We start from the raw sequence: 17,732 nt of genomic DNA, 5'->3' as shown, positions 1-17,732 counted from the left end.
TGGGTTCTGGGCTTGTGGCTCTTCCTGCTTATACCTCTAGAACAGGGAGAGTTGACCAGGTTGCTGCAGAGTGCATGTAAAAACCTTGTTTTAAGTGTAGATTCTTTACATTGCACACTCCATGAGAGCCTGCTCTTCCTGTGTTCCTCAGGCACATGTTAGTCACTCTCCATTTCTGATTCTGCTGCTGTCTCACTTTTATTCCCTGTCCCCAGTGCTGGGGTGTGGTGGGGCTGGGCAGGGGCTCACAAATCTTCCTGCCAGGCACCAGTGTGGTACTGCTGTGACCTGCAAAAGGTTTGTCCTCACATCCATGGAGATGCAGTTGGCAAACAACTCCACTCATGGTAGCTGGAGGCCAGGTGGGCTTTGGCCTCTGCTGGGCCAGGCCTTGAGAGGCAAGCAGTGCTGGAAGCTGGGGCTCACTGGGAGCTGGCTGCCTGCCTGGGACCTCTGCCTTTCTGCCACCCATGAGGCTCTGGCTGCAGTTTGGTGCTGCAGCTCAAGTTGACTTCATCAAAGGCCAGCTCCAGGAAGTGAGAAGCACAGGATGTCCTTGCATAGGTGATGCTGGCCTGCTCACACAGCCTGGTTGAGACACTGGAGCCGGGTGTCACCTTATCTCCACTCCTGTCAAACACTTCTGCACAAAAATATGATCTTCACAGAATTGGATTTTGGCTGCTGGTTACTGCAAATGCAACACAATTGATGGCCATCTCTTTGCTAGATACCTGCTTGCCACTGCATACCTAGGATCTCAGGTGAGTCTTGCTGTTCAATCTCTTCCTCCTGCACAACCCTCACCTCTGTCCTGCCCTAGGCAATGACACTCCTGCTCCCCATCATGCCCCAGCCTCTCCATTGCAGCACCTGGGCTCTCCCTGTTTTCCACCCCCAGTGCAACCCCTGTGGCTCTTCCGCCTCATAAAGAAACAGTCTGTGAGGCTGAGCTCTGCTTGTGTGTGTAACACTTGCCATTCCCTGAGTACTGAAATGTGCTCATGTGAAGTTAGAAATAACAATCAAGAATAATTCTTCAAATTATCAATTAATCAAAATAGCTGAAGTTAATAGAAAATTAAGCAAACTAGCACAAATATTCCCAACAGCGCACAAAAGCAATGATGCATCCTGCTTCTGGCTTCCTTCTCCCTTGGGAGCCTTTGTGAGCCACAGCCCCCACCTTGGATAGGATCTGTTCCTGCCCTCTGCACCCCAGCATGGGCTGGAGCGTGGCTTTCCCACTTGGTTTCTGGTTTTTTGGAACAGGAACAATGAAATCACCTCTTCCAGCCCAAACTCAGCCCTATCAAATCCCATCTGTACTAAGAAAATATGGTAAATGCTGTCTGTGCTGAGTGATTCTCACATAGCTCTGGTCCCATGGAGCCTGTCCATCCCTTTGTCGTCCTCCTGTCCCCCTTTCTGGGCTTCCACAGAGCTGAGACCTTTCCTTCTTTGTTTATTTGTGGCTTGTTTTCTGTGCTCTGTTTAAAAAAGCTTATGTAGCTCTTCAGATTCTCATTTTACAGACTGAAATAAAGGAAGCTGCAAGGATTTCTGCCTGGGAGTTGGATGTCCACATACCCTGCTGTCAGCCTCCAGCCAATGTGATGACAGTGAACCTGTAATGGTATTGTTGTTCAGATAACTCATGAATCTGCAAATTTTGCCTCCTGCCACGCAGGACATAATTCTCAGCATCTCACAAGCTGTGCTCTGCTGTGCCTTACGTGTGTGAAATAACACATAACTGCAAATGTCTCCCATAGTGCCTACAGAGATCAAGAAACCTTAGCAGTGAATGCAGGCTACCTTGGGCAATGCCATGGGTAACTGAATGTGTAAACGTAACTGCATGGCAGGGCTGGACAGGCAAAGGTCAGATCCTGTACTGTACCAGCCAGGCAGCTTATGGGACAAGGGGAAAAACTCCCTTTGATGCACGCTGTGTGCCTTGGGATGCAGAGGGGTGCTGCTGCTCTACGTGCTCCCAGCACAGGGCATGGGGAGGTGGTCCCCAGCTGGGAGGGAACCACAGTGCTTGTGGTTTTGGTGGTGCCCAGGGGCTGAGGACTGTACACCTCATTCAGCTGGTACTTCTGCTCCTAGCTTTCCCTATTTATTGATGTTTTCCAGTCAGAGCTCTGAGTACTTTATCCTTGTTTTATTATTTTTGGTGATGAGGGTGTTTACGACTGCTCTGCTTCTCCTCAGCATCCAGAGAGGAAACAGAGAGCTGCAGTTCAGCAGGGACAGAACGCTGACTGGGAGGAGATGGGGTCCTTCCCACTTTGGTGATGGGAGCAGACCTGACCCTCTGCTCCAGGCACCACAAGGAGCCCACAGCCAGCATTCCTGCTCAGCCTCCGTTTTGTGAGCTTCTCAAAAGTTAAAGCAGGCCTGAAACACCTTTGAGTAAGTCAAGCCATGTTCATCCCTGGGCAGTTCAGTCTTACTGGGAGTAGGGTATCACACCACAGCTACATGGATCCAAAGAAGGAAATTATTTGGGAGCTTTAAGATTAACAGAGCTGACTGCCTTCTTGTCTGAATGTCCAGCCCAGAAACTTGCCTGTGACAGCAACCACAGCTAGTGCTTGCAGAAGTGTGTGATAGGGAAGCACCTACAGCAGTTCCCCAGGTGCTCTTCTGCTTCCAAGCATGCTGACCCAAAGTCCCTCAGGTCACAGTAGTTTCATGGTCACCCTGAATGGATTTGTTTTCCATAAGCCTGAAGCTGTATCACCTCTAAGTAGCAGCTGTGGGCGATGGGTTCCATCCCGTCAGACTTGGCCTTGCTTACCTTGTGATACTGAGCAATGCTCTGCCTGTTCTCCAGGTCAACAGGCCGAAAGAAGAGCTTGAAGACATCGAGAGAAATGGCCCCTACACCTGGCATTGCTTTGAGGGGAGCTGCACCTCCAGTGTATCCTTAGGGATTGTCCCCAGAGGTGGTTCATACAGACCAAGCTGGACAAAGGTGAGACCAACATTTAAACACTGCTCTGTACCTTACACTTCCACCCAAGCAAGCTCCATCACCCTCTTGAGACTTTTCATGGCACTGATTCAACAGTCTGTAGGGAAGTCTGCTTTCTGCAGAGGGAGGAGGCTCCATCAGGACACACTTCTTAGGCAGCCACTGATGAACATACCTGGGTATTTTGTCCCTTCATGACCATGAGGTCCCACCAGCCATGAGGGGAGAGGTGGTTCTCCTGGCTCAGCCACATTTGCATCCTAGTGCAGCTTGGAGGCAGAGCAGGGTTGGCTGTAGGCCGTGCTCACGGTGATGCTGATCTCCACAGCAAGACCCAAAGCTGAAGCTAAAAGGCAACAGAGTGCACAGCTCTCCCCTGTGCCTGCAGGAAGGCAGGCTGCAATCCTCCAACATCCCCATCCCATGGCAACAGCATGAGCTTAGGAGGTGAGTCAGGTTGGGATGGATGCATTGCTTTGCACTAAGAGCAATGTCCCACATCCACCACAATCCTCTTTAGGGCTGCTGCTGTTTCCCTGCCTCTGTGCACGAGGAAGAGCAGCAGGACCTGGGTGGCTGTGAGTACAGTGCCTGGGCAGAGGGTTTGTGGCAGTGGTGCGTCCCAGTGCCTGTGTGGCACAAGGGGGTGTAAATTGGGGCTGGGAAGCTGCTGAGCACAGCCATCCCCTCCTTAATGTTCCTTGGAAAGGGAAGGTGAGGAAGAGGCTTTATTCTATCCAGTGCTATCCATTCTATCACCCCCCCCCCCCCCCTTTTTTTTTTCTTGTTTTGGCTTTTCCAGGTAGCTCTGTTATTTTGGAATTTGTGGGGCTATAGGGAAGAGGATCTGAATCTTCCCAGACCAGTGACCCTTGCCTGTGTTTCTGAGGGCTCTGTACTTTGTCTCCTTTCCCCTGCTGTCCCCTGCCCTATGCTCTGGGCTGTAGCCAGGTCTGTATCGAGCACTGCAGCGTGGGCAGCTCAGAGTGCTGAGCTCAGTGTATGCCACACACCCAGGGGCTGAAGAAGCACAAAACCTCTCAGCCAGCATCAGCTCCCACTGCTGTCTGTGTCTGTTAAGGTCCCTGTTAGTTTCCCTGCACTACTGAACGTAATGGCTCCAAGTTAGCTGCAGGCAATGCACTGCTGCTGCTCTGCAGCCTGAGTAATTGGGAGTCGGGGGTAGCACTGCAAAGTAACAAGGTGGATTGTGACCCCCCTCCCCAGTCCCAAAATGCAGCAAACCAGGATTTGGGCACAGATGGAGGGAAGGGGTGAGGTAGGTGCCTTCCAGAACAGAGGGAGTTGCTGTGCAAAATCCTGCTCCTTGCACCAGAGTCTGACTTTCTACATGATCTGATAACAATCAGAGAAGGGGGAATGGCTTTAAATTAAAAGAGAGGACACTTTAGATTAGGTATTAAGGGAGAACTCTTCACTCAGAGGACAGGGAGGCTCTGGCACTGCTGCCCACAGCTGTGGGTGCTCCATCCCTAGAGGTGCCCAAGGCTATGGATGGGATCTGGGCAGCCTGAGCTGGTGGGGGGCATCCAAGTAACAGCAGGAATGGGGCCAGGGGATTGTAAGATCCCCTCCTACCCAACCATTCTGTTATTCTATGATCCTCTGACCTGCATTGTAAGTCACCTTGAGTTCTGCTGCTGCCAGGAGCTCGTACCTCATCTTTCAGTGAACATTAGAGCACTCTGGCCTACATACACTGTCACGCCTTTGGAAACAGACCTGGAAATGTCACCAATGAGTTTCCAGCCCAGTTATCAGGATGGCTAGAATGCTCTCCCTGTGCTGCACTGCATGAGTGCTGCCCAGCCACAGCAACCCTGCAACCCCAAAAGCACTTTCCCCATTTTCTGCACCCCTCAGCAGGACACAGGGATGTCATAGGATCACATAACAGTTTGGGTTGGAAGGGTCCCTATATTACTTCCACCTGGAAGCATCTGCACTGAGTTTCCCCTCTTTTTTTCTAAATGTCTTGTTTAGTTTTTTTTTTTGCTTTTTTTTTTTTTTGGTGATTTTTTAATTAATTTGCTCTAAGTTTTGTAGTTCAGTTCTATAAAATCTGGTGCTGGGACAGAGGGGAGCTGCAGGGAGGCACGCACAGGTGTTCTCTGCAGGTCTGTGCTGCTGTACTCTCAAATCTGCAGGCCTTTGGAGCATGCAGGACATTGCTCTGCCATTCTGCAGCAGGGCAGGGTGGAGCTCGTCCTGATGGTGATATTATTTAAGTTTTAAACTCGTTAAAAAAATCCGTGTTTTAGCAATTCAGGTCACAGTGCAGGGCTGCTGTTGGACGCCAGGTGGCACATGGATCTCTTGGTTTGAATGGAAGCTCTGTATCCCCTCTGCAGAATGGAGTTTGCAGCCCTAAGTCAGACTGTCAGAGCAAGTTTGCAGCCCTGGACGTGGATTTTTGGCACCCTGGTAATGCCAGCACCTGCAGAGCCTGGCAGAGGGGGTTCCCAGCATTCTGTCAGCAGGTTGCACTGGAGCAGTTTGCTTGCCAGTGCCTTTCCTTGGCTCAGCACATCCTCTGCCCTGCTATGTTGGTGCCTGGGGTCTTCACTCTCAGGTGCTGCTCCAAATAATGCAATCAGATGCATGCGGTCATTTTCTGCATTAGGTTAGAAGCTAAAAAGTTGTGGATAAAGTTCTTTCCATATATAATAGGTATGATTTCCATATATAATAGGTATGAAACAGGCTCTGCAGATTGGATGGAACTCAAGGAGCATTGGGACACCACTCTCAGACAGAGGGCTTGGGCTTGGGTACTGCTGGATCCAGGGGATGGACTCAGTGATCCTTCCAACTTGAAATATTCTACCATTCTGTGATTAACTTTCTGCTAGGTGTCATGCAGAGAGGCAGAAACACTGAGAGATCCAGAGCTTTCATGGAAGCCAGCTGCCCCAAGGCCTGATCCACAGCAGTGCTCAGCCCCCAGCACGTGGGGATGGAAGGTCCACTGCAACTGGAGGGACTCCAACAGCCCCTGAGTGCCTGGTTTGTATAGCAAACCCACGTTTGTTCTGAGAATGGAGTTTAGTATCACTCTGAAAATGCTGCCCAGCACTTGGAGCTAGATAGCAAAATGTCTCTGCCTGGTTAGCTGGGAACCTCCAGGTGCTCTTAGGGTGCCTACACAAGCTCTTCTCTTGCCTTCAGGTATGAAGGGCATCAGGAGGTGTTGCTTCCTGTTCCCTCCAATGCCTTATTGCAGGAACACTCTCCCTGCATTGTCTGCTCTAAGCAAAACTTCCTTTCCTTTCCCAGCCCAGGCCTTTGTATTTTCTCAGAGAACCTTGCATTTTTGCTTTGGTCCTCCTCTGGCAGCCTTAAACTTGGGCTGCTGTCAGCTGATAAGTGGCACTGAAAAGGAACAGAGATGTCCTCTTCCCCTCTTGTCCAAGAGCACTCACACACAACAGATGTGCTCACTCCCAGGCCCAAGGAGAGACGGTTTGGAATCTCATCTGGCAGAACACATTTGCTTTCTTCCCTGACCTAGGCTCCCTTTTCCATGCTTGCAGGAATAATTCACCATGTGTCAGGTCAGGAGTTCCCATGCTGGTCACTTATCTCCTAATATTTTCCCTGCTCTTGCTTCTTCATTTCTCCTGGCATGGCATTGGCAGTTGTTTTATTCTAAAGTGACATTTGGTGACGTGAAATACGAAGCTTCATTGGTATTGATGCAGACACTGTACTGCACACCTTGCATTCTGTGTGTTGCTGTATGACGTCACAGACATACAGGTAGTTTGGCTGTGGGTTGATTCAGTTGAAGATCTGGTTTCATATTAACTTTTTCTTTTATTATTAGTTCTTGCCAGAGCCCGTGTACTCAATCAAGGCTTTGGGAATGGTGCTGCTGGGGAATGCTGTGCTCTCAGAGAAGGCAGAACCTGCCTGGAGTCTTTCTTCCTGCACCATGTAAGTGTTCCATCTCTGTAGAAGGGATATCTGTGCCTTTTGAGTTACTGTAGGAGAGATTTTGGGGCCTGAGCACTAAAGCTACAGATCCTAGAAGCTGCTGTCACTTGTCACAAGGATGCCAGAAGCACACATGTCTCTCAGACTGTTGTACTGTCCAGCACCTCTTTGTGCCAGCCCAGATATGTTCTGAGTACAGCTTGTGTTTCAACAGCTGATGTTTTTGTCCACCACAGGTGTTGGTGGTGTCTGTATGCCCAGGACTGACTATCCTTGAGCTCTATGACAAGCAGTGCTCCCTGCTCTCCCATCACAGCATCACCCATGGGGTACCAATGGTGACCCACATTCTGGAATGCCAGGTGAGCTGGCATTTCTGGCACAGGACACCATGCACAGAACACCATGCACAGAAAAATACAGGCAGGTGAAACAGAGCTGCAGGGGGCTTCATTGCTAGGAAGGGGTTACACCCACTCCCCCTGTGAACGCCAGCACTGTGGGGTTGCTCACTGTGCAGGAACCAGGGGAGGACAGCACTTGGTTTTACAGGTGTTGAAGGGTCAGCATCGTGCACCCACTCCTGCCAGTGCTGTGCCATAAGGCTGCTGCTTTGGGGAGCACTGGGGCAGCGCTGGGCTGCGTGTGCGGGTGTGGGGCACTTTACTGGGAGGCACTGGGGCTCACAGTGTACATCCCTAACACTCACACGGGGGTTATAGGTGCCAGGTGTGGGGATGGGGATGCTGGGCAGAGTTTGTGGCAGCCCCACATGCAGGAAGGGCTGGGATGAGCCCCAGCTGAGGGCCGACGATGTACCAACTTTTTCTAATCTCACAGGTGTCCGAGGGCTCTTCTGGGCTGAAAAACTGGGGGGATTCTGTGTGGTCCCCCCGGTCTGTGCTGAAGTTTTTAAACCCATTGCAATGCTGCTTTCAGCCACCAGATGCGCGCAGTTGAGCCGCGTTGGCTCCCAGCCTGGAAGTGAGGTCAGAGGATGGGGATTGGGAGAAAAAGTCATCTGGTTTCCTGCTTGGGCTCTGACGCATCCCTGCATCCTCCCCTCCACCCCCCCTGTGACCTCCTTTTGCAGACAAAGAGGGGAAGTGCTGCGCACGCAGCATCCCCCTCACTGCTCCCCCCGCCTTTGTCCTGCCTTGCTAGGGAGATTTTCTTTTTTTTCCCCTGCCTTTGACAAGTCCATAATGGGGAGGGGGTTCCCCATCTGTTGCTGGGGGCACAGAGGAATCACCTGCTCTGGTTCACAAAGGCAGCATCACAGCCTTTTGGTGCTGGTTGTTACGCAGCTGGAACGGGGAGCCACAGCCTTTTGTGCCATTAAATAAAACAGATCCCCAGAGAGCATTATGCAAGCCCTTCTCTCCATCCCTTTGTTCTCCATTACAGGGCTCCCCACACTCCCCATTACACCCCATTCCAACCACTGCTGCTCCTCTTTCCTAGCTCCCACCCTGCCCTCCTCTGCTGATGGTTTAGGGCCCAGATGCCAGAGGCCACCCCCCCACCTCCCCAGCATCTCCCTGCCCCATGGCAATATCCCAGGGACCAGGCTGGGTCCACCCTGCCATGCTGAGTCACCCTTGGGCGTGCTGGGAACGTTATTTAATAGCCCCATAGCAGTGCTTTGCCATTATTCAGCTCCTTATTGCTCACAGGGTGAGGTGTTCTGGCACTTTAGATACCCATTCCCATGCAGAAACATTGCAGCAATGCCTGTGCTGTGCTCCTCCTGCGTTTCCAGGCTAGCTGTGACCTGCAGCACTGTGCTGTGTCACTGCCAGACCCACTCATCCCTCACCACAATGGGGATGTGCCCATAACATCTGCTGTGGTGTCCCATAGCTCATCCAGGTGTCCCATAGCTCATCCAGGTGTCCCATAGCTGAGCACATTGCAGCAGCACAGACATGGCTCAGAGCTGCTGCCCCAGCCCAGCCCTGACCCCAGAGGGACTCTCATCCCCAAAAATACCCTTGGAAGGTTTTGGGGTTTGTTATATGGCCACTGTGGCTTTGAGTTGTGTGAGTGCTGGGCTGTACATGTGCAGATATGGTGCCACAAAGTGTGCTGGGCACCCTGCTCCTGGCTGGACTTCCTTCTTTAGTGTTATGACTTTACCCACAGTTACCTATATAAGTGCTTTATCTGTCTCTTTCTGTTTTGTTGTAGGTTTTAATTCCCCATTTGCCTTCTTCCTCATGGCTTGCTCCAGCTACCCCAAAGCACAGGGATCCTGAATCTGTTTTCCTCTCCTACAATCAATGCCCTCTGTCCCCTTGTGAACTGAACCTGATAAAACCCCCCTGTAAGGTTGACGTGGGAATTTAAGCTCCAGATCCAGCTAGATTTGTCCCTAGGCTGATTTACTCCTGGAGGATCAGGGGATGGCCTGCAAGGTGTCCTGGGCTCATTGCCATTCCCCTTTGGCTCCCAGCCCTTCATGTGGGGCAGCACTGGGGCAGCTAAGCTCAGCTCAGGGCCACCCTCAGCCCCTTCTGCTCAGTTTGGGTGCTTTCCCATCGGGGGCAAAGCACAGCACAGACCCTGAGCACTGAGGATTTCTGCTGGAGGGTTTAACAAGGCAAAAAATGCATCAATGGGGAATGTATATATAAATACGTACACTTCTATATAAATGCATAGGACAGCTGCTTTAGTTTAGGGAACTATGTGAAAAGTGCCTTTCCCTGAGGATTGTGCATGTAATAGAGTGAGGAAAAATTGTATATTTAAAGGGGGGTCAAAAGGAGAGGCAGCCAGGAGAGCTTGGGAGAAAACCAGCCTGCTCCTGTATTATTTGGGGTGGGGGTTTGGGCTGTAGGGACATTTTCATGAGGTCTGGCTGGGGTCTTGTTCGTGTTGGAGCACTGCTCCTCCGTGGTCTGTGCGGCGCCAGAGGGTGCTCGTGCACTGCAGTGCAGAGCTGTCCTCTTCCTCAGCCATTTTAAACCGAATGTTTTCCTCTCCGGCAGTCTCCATTTTATGTTTCCGATGCAGAAAATAGAACAGGGTTTGGGGGGAGGAGGCAAAGCCCAGGGCTGGGGGGGGGAGGCAGGTATGGGTGAGTGTGAGGAGTTTCCATGGGGAGATGCTGGAAGTGGGCTCTGCAGGGATGCTCTGCTTTATCCCCATGTTGTTTCAGAGCATGGCATCACTTTTTGTTCCTCATCTCTTCATTCAGCTGGGCACATCCCCACTGGCACTATGGGATCTGCAGGGCTGCTCCTGCCTGGCTTCCCTCTTTCCTTGCTGAGGATGCTGAGCTCTATTCTTGTCCCTTTTCCTTCCTGCCCATGCATGCTGGATAGGATGTTGTCTCAGGTTTCTTACCAGCACATCACCTTTCCCAGCTGCATGGAAAGCCCCAGGGGAACCTCCAGCATGCAATAGCTGAGTGTTTGTTGTCACTGCCTCTATTTGTAGGATCTGCCCTTATCTTACTCATCGCTGTGCAGCGTGTATGGGGTGGGGGGCAAAGCAGGCATTTCTCAATCCAGGATATGAAGCAAGCTCTGCATTTGCTTCCAGAATGGAATATCACTGGGACAGACCCAGAGGGCAGGTCCTCACCCCTGGGGTATGTGTGCAGCAATGGCAGCTGGTGTCACAGTGTCCAGCTGACCTCAGAGCAGGTAACACAGCCAGGTAACACCGCAGCTCCTTCCCACATCAATCTGCCCATTCCTCACTGGTGTGTCCCACTCACTCTCAGCCCCAGGCCTGGCTTATCCTCGAGCCCTTTCATCCCTTGTGATTCCCCTTTTTGCTCTCCTTGCAATGTGACTTTGCAGCTTAATGGAGCTTTTTGTTCTGCTTGTACCCGACCGCCTTTTATCTTTCTTTCCTTCCCACAGCCGTGCACAAAGAAGCTTCTCAGGAAGATGATAAACATCCTAAGAGCCACTGTGGCTTCTGGAGACACTTACATCAGTGTCTTTTCCTTTAAATATCCTGAGCTGAAGCGCCCTTTGCTTGTGATCTCGTGCATTGCCCACACAGCCGAAAATAGGTCAGTGGCTGTGTGCTGGCAGCGCCGTGCTGTCTGCTGGGGAGCATCCCTGGGAGGAGGCGGGGGCTCCCACATGGCTCTGGGGGGTGCTTGGGCTCCTTGTAGGACATGTGGAAGGCAGAGAACCTGTGCAGTCCAACCCTATTCTGAGAGCATCGTCCCAAAGCTCCTTGTGCTCTGGTAGTTCAGGGCTGTGCCCACCACTCCCAGGCTGTGACCCTCCTCATCTCATTCCCTGTAGACATAGGATCAGGTCTCTCTCTGTTCCTCCATATGTGGTGGGTGGTGCTCCTGGGGGCAGCCTGAGTGACACAGAGCAAGCTCCAGGGGCTGGGATGACACTGGGCAGCACTAAGCCTTCAAACTGAACCCCTGGAATGCTCTCACCCCTACCTCAGGCACTGCTGCACTGAGCTTTTATCACTCTGTCCCACCAAGAGTGATGTGCAGCTGGATATTGCCACCTTGGCCTGAGCTCTCTGCTTCAGTTTAAAGAGATAGATGCCTTCAGTGAGGTTATGGTGCTCTGGGGGGGTGTCAGGATGATGCCAGCAAGCACCAGGAAGATGCTCTCCCCACCCCAATTTAAGTGCACTTTGTTGCACGGGGCAGCCAAAGCTTTCTTACTGATTGCTGGCACTGTTCTTCTCAGCCATTGCACAAGCAAAAGCTGCAGGTTACTGAGGGATGTGCTCATGCAGCTGCACTTATCTGAGGCTTCAGCACTCAAAGAGAACAAAGACTGGGAGAGTGGAGAGGAGGCTCAATCCCTAACAGCAAAGTTGTGTTTGCTGCTGTTCTGCTCTCCACATGGTGTCCCACTCCACCTCTCCCTGCATCCTCTGTGCTTTCTGGCATTGCATAAAGGCTGATGGATGGCACAGGCTCAGTGCATGCAGCTTTGTGCTGGGGTCCTGGTGCTGGTGGCAGACACCCACTGTTGAAGTACACTGTTATGGGGGCAACAAAAAAGAGATAAAAGGAACGTTTTTCCCAGAGGTCGTGTGCTGCCCATCACCAAGCAGTGTTTGTTGTTTTAAGTGCCTTTAGTCTCCCAGTGTTGTCTACAGAGCAATGTGTGCCATACAATGGGATGGGAGCTGCCTTTACTGCTCCACTGTGGGGCTGTATGGCCCCAGGAGAGGCTCGGAGGTGTAAGGAACTCTGCATGGCACAGCTCTGCCTGGGCAGCAGCAGCTCTTTTTCCTCTTCTTAGCCAACACCCAGCATATCACCTTAGTTCCCAAACTGCCTGCAGAGGAGGAAGCTGTGTGCTCTCCCTTGGGTACAGGGCAAGTTTGGGTGGGCCCATGTGGGTCTGGATGCATTTAAAGACCTAAGCAATATGTAAGGTGCTTATTTAGTAAGGACAAGTGTCTCGCTCCGATTTACAGGAGGGAGAGGAGGTTCTTTTTAATATCTATATCCCCGGCGTGAGATTAAGAAACAACGGTTCAAATGTTGGTCCGACCAGTTTATTACAGATGTTAATTAGGGAGATGGTGAAGGGGAGGACGGACGCTATTATGAATTAGGGTAATGGGGAAGGGAAGGAGGGCGATAGAAAAGGTAAGAAAGAAGAAGCAAGGAGTCTTTATAGGAAGCAAGAGGGACATAGTCACCACCATGGATCCAGCGAGGTTCGTAGTTCAGTCATTGATCTTCCATAGCGGTGGGTCATCAGGTGTTGTTCTGTTGACAACGATAACCGCGACGACAACGACCATGGTGATGATGGCTCCTTTTCAATGCTTTCAAAGTTGTCGAGTCAGCTGTCTTTGGAGTGGCAGCTCAAATCCAAAGTGGTTGAGTCAGCTCTCCTTGGAGTGGCAGCTTCTGGCTCTGGGATCTTAGCGGAAACTCCTTTGTTCCTATCTTCCTGGCCTTGCCAGCAGATAAGAGGGAGCAGGGAGGCGCCAACTTGTATCTTGCCTTCACAGGATACAATGGCATCATCCCCCAGTTTCCCATAGCAAGCTGGAGTTATTTAGTCACAGGCCAGATCTTCCGCCAGTAAACACTCCTAAGCACTATCTTCTGGAGGCAAACAGCTAGAATTGTCCACACAGCAACACCCATCACTCATCTCCTAGACAAGTCAGTCTTATCACAAGAAATATCTCAGAAAGCAAGCTTTGAGCCAAAAAACAAAGAAGGATTCTCACAACAAGCTTCTGTAAAGTTCTCGCTTGGGTTCACCCCTGCCCTTTAATTGCAATGGGTAACGAGTTGCTTGGAGCTCCCACCCTGCCGTCCCCAAACAGCCTGAGAGGACTTAAAGAGCTTTGGGCTGCCTGCATAGGAAAAACTGGATGCTTGAAACGCAAAAGAATCTGCCCTGTAAAACTCCAAGAGGATAAGTCATGCTTTCCTGCCACATATAATGCCAAAAATAAAAAAAGGCTGGTTGTGCAATGCTGGTAGTTACAGCAGATCATGGGGCTGTTTTTCCTTTTTGCAGTGCAAAAACTCTTCCAGCCGTAGCACTAAAAGCCTCCTTTAACAAAACCCTTGCTTTTTTTTTTTTTTTCCCAGCCCTGCTGGATGCAGGCAGCCACGGGAGGATGGGCTGCTGGGGGTTAAGGCTGTGACCTGAATGAGAGCACTGCTGCATCTCACAGACAGCAGAGTGGAAATAAATCTGACCTTGTTCCCAGTGCCAGAGCCTTTGTAATGCTGGAGCAGTACGGAAGGATGAGGTGCCTCAGGCATGCTCAGCTCTGTGCTGTTGCTTTGGGGTGTGGGATATTTGTTTGTTCCTAAACTCATTGATCGGATCAGCGTTCTCATAGCTGGGATGCAGTCAGGCCTTTGCCCTGAATCCCCAGCAGCCAATAAATAATTCTGCTATCCCTCAGCCCTCCTGTGCTGTCAGCTCTGGGTGTCCCAGTGCTTGCCCTCTGCCCCTCCTGGCCTTGGCAGCGTGCATTATTTGGTCTGAGGCCATTTCCTTTAGCCAAGGATGAGATCTGAATGCAGAGCTCTGGAGTCACGGCGCAGCTGTTTACAGAAACCTTCTGCTTGCTGTCACGAGTTGGGAAGCAGCGTGAGTAACAAGCAGTTGTTTGGTCTGCCACCAAAAAGAAGAGTGCTGCTGGGCTGCTCACCCTAGGCAACATCCCTCATCTGCACTTACATGTTTCTGCATTGCTCTCCTGCTGATCCCTGTGCTCAGATCAGAAGGAATTGTCATCCTGCTTTGTCTGAAGCCTGCAGGACTGCAGGCACTGCTTTAATGCCTTGTGTTTGACCTGGCAGCGGTGCAAAGGGGAGGATTTGGGGCTGCTCATCCCACACCTACAGGATCATCTGCTTCTTCTTCACCTTGGGTGTAATTTTGGCTTGGTAGAGAGGGCTGTGGCCACCAACCAGCCCTGATGCACCAGAGGTGAGCCTGTTGGGGGAGTACTGTCCCAGGGGAGACCTGGGAACCTACAGAAGGTTGGCTCTGTGCAGGATGCCCAGGGATGAGTAAACTCTGTTTGATGGGGTCGTAAGCACCTCCTGTCTCATCTGTATGTGATGCTGCACCACTCTGCTCTCAGGTCTGCTTGTTCTCATCCTCTGTCACCGATGCAGAGTCCAGTGGCAGGCTTTGGGTACACACACCATGCCTTCCCCAGCCTGGAAGTTGCAGCTCCAGCAGTATCTCTGAGTCCCAGTGTTGGAGCCTTTCCCCCTGTGGGTCTGCAGCACTCCATCCATCCCACACCCATCCTGATGTGTGAAGTCAGCATTCAGGTGCAGGCTGCTCCAAACACCCAACTCAGGCTTGCTGGTTGGTGCTGGGGGAGTGCTGCACAACCTCACAAATTATTTCAGTCCCTTTTCAAAGGAAAGACCTATCCATGAAACAACCAGATCCGACGTCTGGAAGGAAGGAAGCCGATTGTTTTTTCCCTATGACAAAAGCAGCTCGTGCTGAGTCAGCACTGGGGCGGAAGGAACGTGGGAGCAGCAGGATGCAGCCCTTCCTGCAGGCAGGATGGCAGCAGGGGATGGTCCGCCTGAATCTGGGCAACATAGAATTTTCATGGGTACCTCTGGAAGCCTGGCAACAGCTGCAGGGTTGCAACCACACTCCTGGTTAGAGCGAGTATTTTAGGAATGTGCTTCTCTGTTTTTTTTTTTTGTGTGTCGTCTTTAATTTCGGCGTCTGAGGGCTTGTTGTGTAAGAACAACCAAGGGATGGACTCTGCCTGCGGAATGTAATGCTGAGAACTTTCCAGCTGACACAGAGAGTGATAAATGTGTGGAATGATGGCAGTATCCTTTTGCTTTTAGGGAGAAAGCTGTGTGGAATTGTCGAGAAGGAGCAGAGGAAGCGTGGAAGAGAAGAGGATACTGCGTGCAAAGCTGGCAAAGAGGAGGGGAGGAGTGCAGGAGGAGAGCAGCTGGGGGAGGTGAATGCAGCTATAGGATGCAGTTGGGTGTCTGAGACAGCAGAAGAGTTGGGCTGAATGGAAAGCTATGCCAGTGACGTGCAGAAAGTAATAAGAGTGGGGTTGGATTCCTGGGGATTGGGGATACCACGGGTATGGCTCTGCTTTGCTGGCAGGATGGATCCCAAGAGCAGCAACTGCCTGCAGAGCTCTGAGGTGCTGGGCATCACTGTATGCCCACCTCCATCCACGTGCTCTGATAGCACTGGCCAAACCTGAGGGCCTTCTGAAGTAGCCCCTCACCTAAATAAAGTGCAGCAATTCAGATGATGCACCAAAAGCTGTACAACAAACTGGGCAGCCGTTTGGTGCTGTAGCCCCTTGCTCCATCTCCTCCCTTGCAGTCTGGGAGGCCTGGTGGGTATCAGCCCTCCCCTCCCCACTTTCCAAACAATCACGCTGTGCTCTGCTCTGCTCATGCAGGCATCTGGCATCAGGCTGCTCTATTCCAGCCACATCAGTTTCAGATTTCATTGCAAATGCATTTTAAAAGGGGGATGGAGGGGAAGGGAAGAGGTCAGAGGCAGCCTTTGAGCTTTCCCAGAGCTGCTGCGTGAGCCTGGGGGCACCCAAACCAGATGCAGCTCCATGGGGTAGGTATGCAGCAGCAGTGCTGACCACACTGTGCAGCCACAGATTCCTCATTCCTCACACCCTCCTGTGCCCTTCCTTGGGGTGAGCTGTGCTGTGCAGCAGCAGCACCACAGCCATGCACCCTTCCTGGGAGCTGTTCACTATGGATGCTTATGAGCTCACAGCTGCACACACACACTCCTCTCCTCCTGAGCAGTGCTGCAGTGGGGAGCTGGCAGCCCAGCCTGGAGGCACACAGCCATAAGTGAGCCCTCCCAGCTCCACCAGCAGCAGTGGCTCCTCTGAACTCAAAGGCCATGCTCAGCCCAGCAGGTTAACTTGGCTGCGTGTGCCCCGTGCTGTCCCCACAGCGTGTGCTTTCTCACTTCCTTCACTCCCTGCTACCAGAGTCGTTCTTTGTTTGCAACATCTGGCCTCAATTATGGTCCCTCTCCGTTGATTTCCTGTGTCTCTGGGTTTCCTGACACACATCCCCTCCTCCCAGCAGCACTGCACTCCAGGAGCTCTCACATTCCTCCCCTCCTCCTGCAGCTTCTGGAATGAAGTGGTCCCAATCCTGGCCTCAATAAGCAACACAGAGCCCAGGGATGTATTCAGCCTTAGTGGTGGTCCCAACCCCGGCCATGGGGCTCAGGCACTGCAGCTTCAGGGTGCCTGAAATCCCAGCTTGTTTAAGAGGAGGGGGAGGTGGAAATGGTTAAGATGGTTAAAACATGAGAACGCACAGGCTAATGATTTCCATCCCCTTGCTGGCGTGTTTCAGCATTCGGAAGGGGGTCTGGCTAGCAGCTGTGCCAGCAATCACAATTGAAGCTCAAAGAGTATTTTTGTACTGTGTCAGCTTTCATCCGTGGCCCCTTTGGGTTCCCCTGGCTCCTGCAGATGCCAGAGCTCCAGAACTCGTGCTGCTGTCCCAGTCCATCCTATGCCCAACAATGCAGTGAGATGATGGAGGAATGAAGGGAGGTGCTGCCTTATCCCTGCCCACCCCTCCCCAGGCAGCAGGGACTCTCTCTTTCAGGTTCCCAGTGACTCAGCAGTGTTTGTAGAACAGAAGAAAAAAAACTTCAGCTTCCACACCTCTGCATCCTAAAGCATGGGGGATGGCATCAGAGACAGCTCAGGGCTACACATGGGAAAGATTCCATAAATATCCGTGGCCAAGCAGTCCTGTACACAACTTTAGGCACAGAAGCCCATGCATTTATTATGGAGCCAGTTCTTATATCTAAGGATGCTAAAGCTTGGCAACAGATGTAAGGAACTGGGTTATTTCTGTAGCTGTGGTTTGAGCTTCCCTTGGAGAGGCGGTGTTCACTCTTACCCATACTGACTCCCCCAAGGCAGTAACTCCTTACCATCCTCTGATGCTGGGGCCCTGCTTGTCTGCTATTTGGACAGCATGCTCTGCGTTTCCAGATCAAACTCAGCACTGCTTTTCTGACCACAGCAGGAACACATCTGTGCAGCTGTGCCATTGGGAACATCGCTTTCGGAGAGATTTTGTGCGGCACCTCCCTGACTTCCACCAGCTTTTTCCTGGTGCCTTTCCTTATTGTGAGCAGTGGTGGAAGCATGGAGAGGAAAGGATCCAATTTCTTGCCTCAGGAGGAAGGATGCGTAGAAATCCTTCAACAGTGTGAAGGTGGAGAGAAGTAAGAGAAGCCCAGAGGTGAGGTGGGCACTCCAAATTTGCAGTGTCCCAGTATCCTTTCCCCACAAA

General features: G+C 51.6%; 1 protein-coding gene across 3 annotated transcripts; it reads left to right on the top strand.

Moving 5' to 3' along the window:
* The first annotated feature begins 38 nt into the window (after positions 1-38).
* Positions 39-17,732, top strand: LOC149915871 (uncharacterized). Of its 3 annotated transcripts, XM_090150658.1 has the most exons (8): positions 39-2,986; positions 5,860-6,013; positions 6,834-6,943; positions 7,180-7,305; positions 7,784-7,932; positions 10,819-10,973; positions 15,258-15,376; positions 17,460-17,732. In XM_090150658.1, exons 4-8 carry the CDS (start codon positions 7,299-7,301, stop codon positions 17,666-17,668), a joined length of 639 nt encoding a protein of 212 aa, XP_090006784.1. In that variant the 5' UTR covers positions 39-2,986; positions 5,860-6,013; positions 6,834-6,943; positions 7,180-7,298; the 3' UTR covers positions 17,669-17,732. The 3 variants fall into 3 exon arrangements, 2 of the variants coding, with proteins under 2 accessions (XP_090006784.1, XP_090006783.1); XM_090150657.1 differs by having other exon boundaries at positions 6,834-7,370; XR_016471267.1 differs by lacking the exons at positions 39-2,986; positions 17,460-17,732 and having other exon boundaries at positions 5,706-6,013; positions 6,834-7,932; positions 13,509-16,716.

Source organism: Phasianus colchicus, chromosome 15 (assembly GCF_987193195.1).
Source record: "Phasianus colchicus chromosome 15, bPhaCol1.hap1.1, whole genome shotgun sequence".
NCBI classification, from domain to species: domain Eukaryota; kingdom Metazoa; phylum Chordata; class Aves; order Galliformes; family Phasianidae; genus Phasianus; species Phasianus colchicus.
Note: the sequence above shows the minus strand (reverse complement) of the source record. Positions and strands in the feature narration are given on the sequence as shown.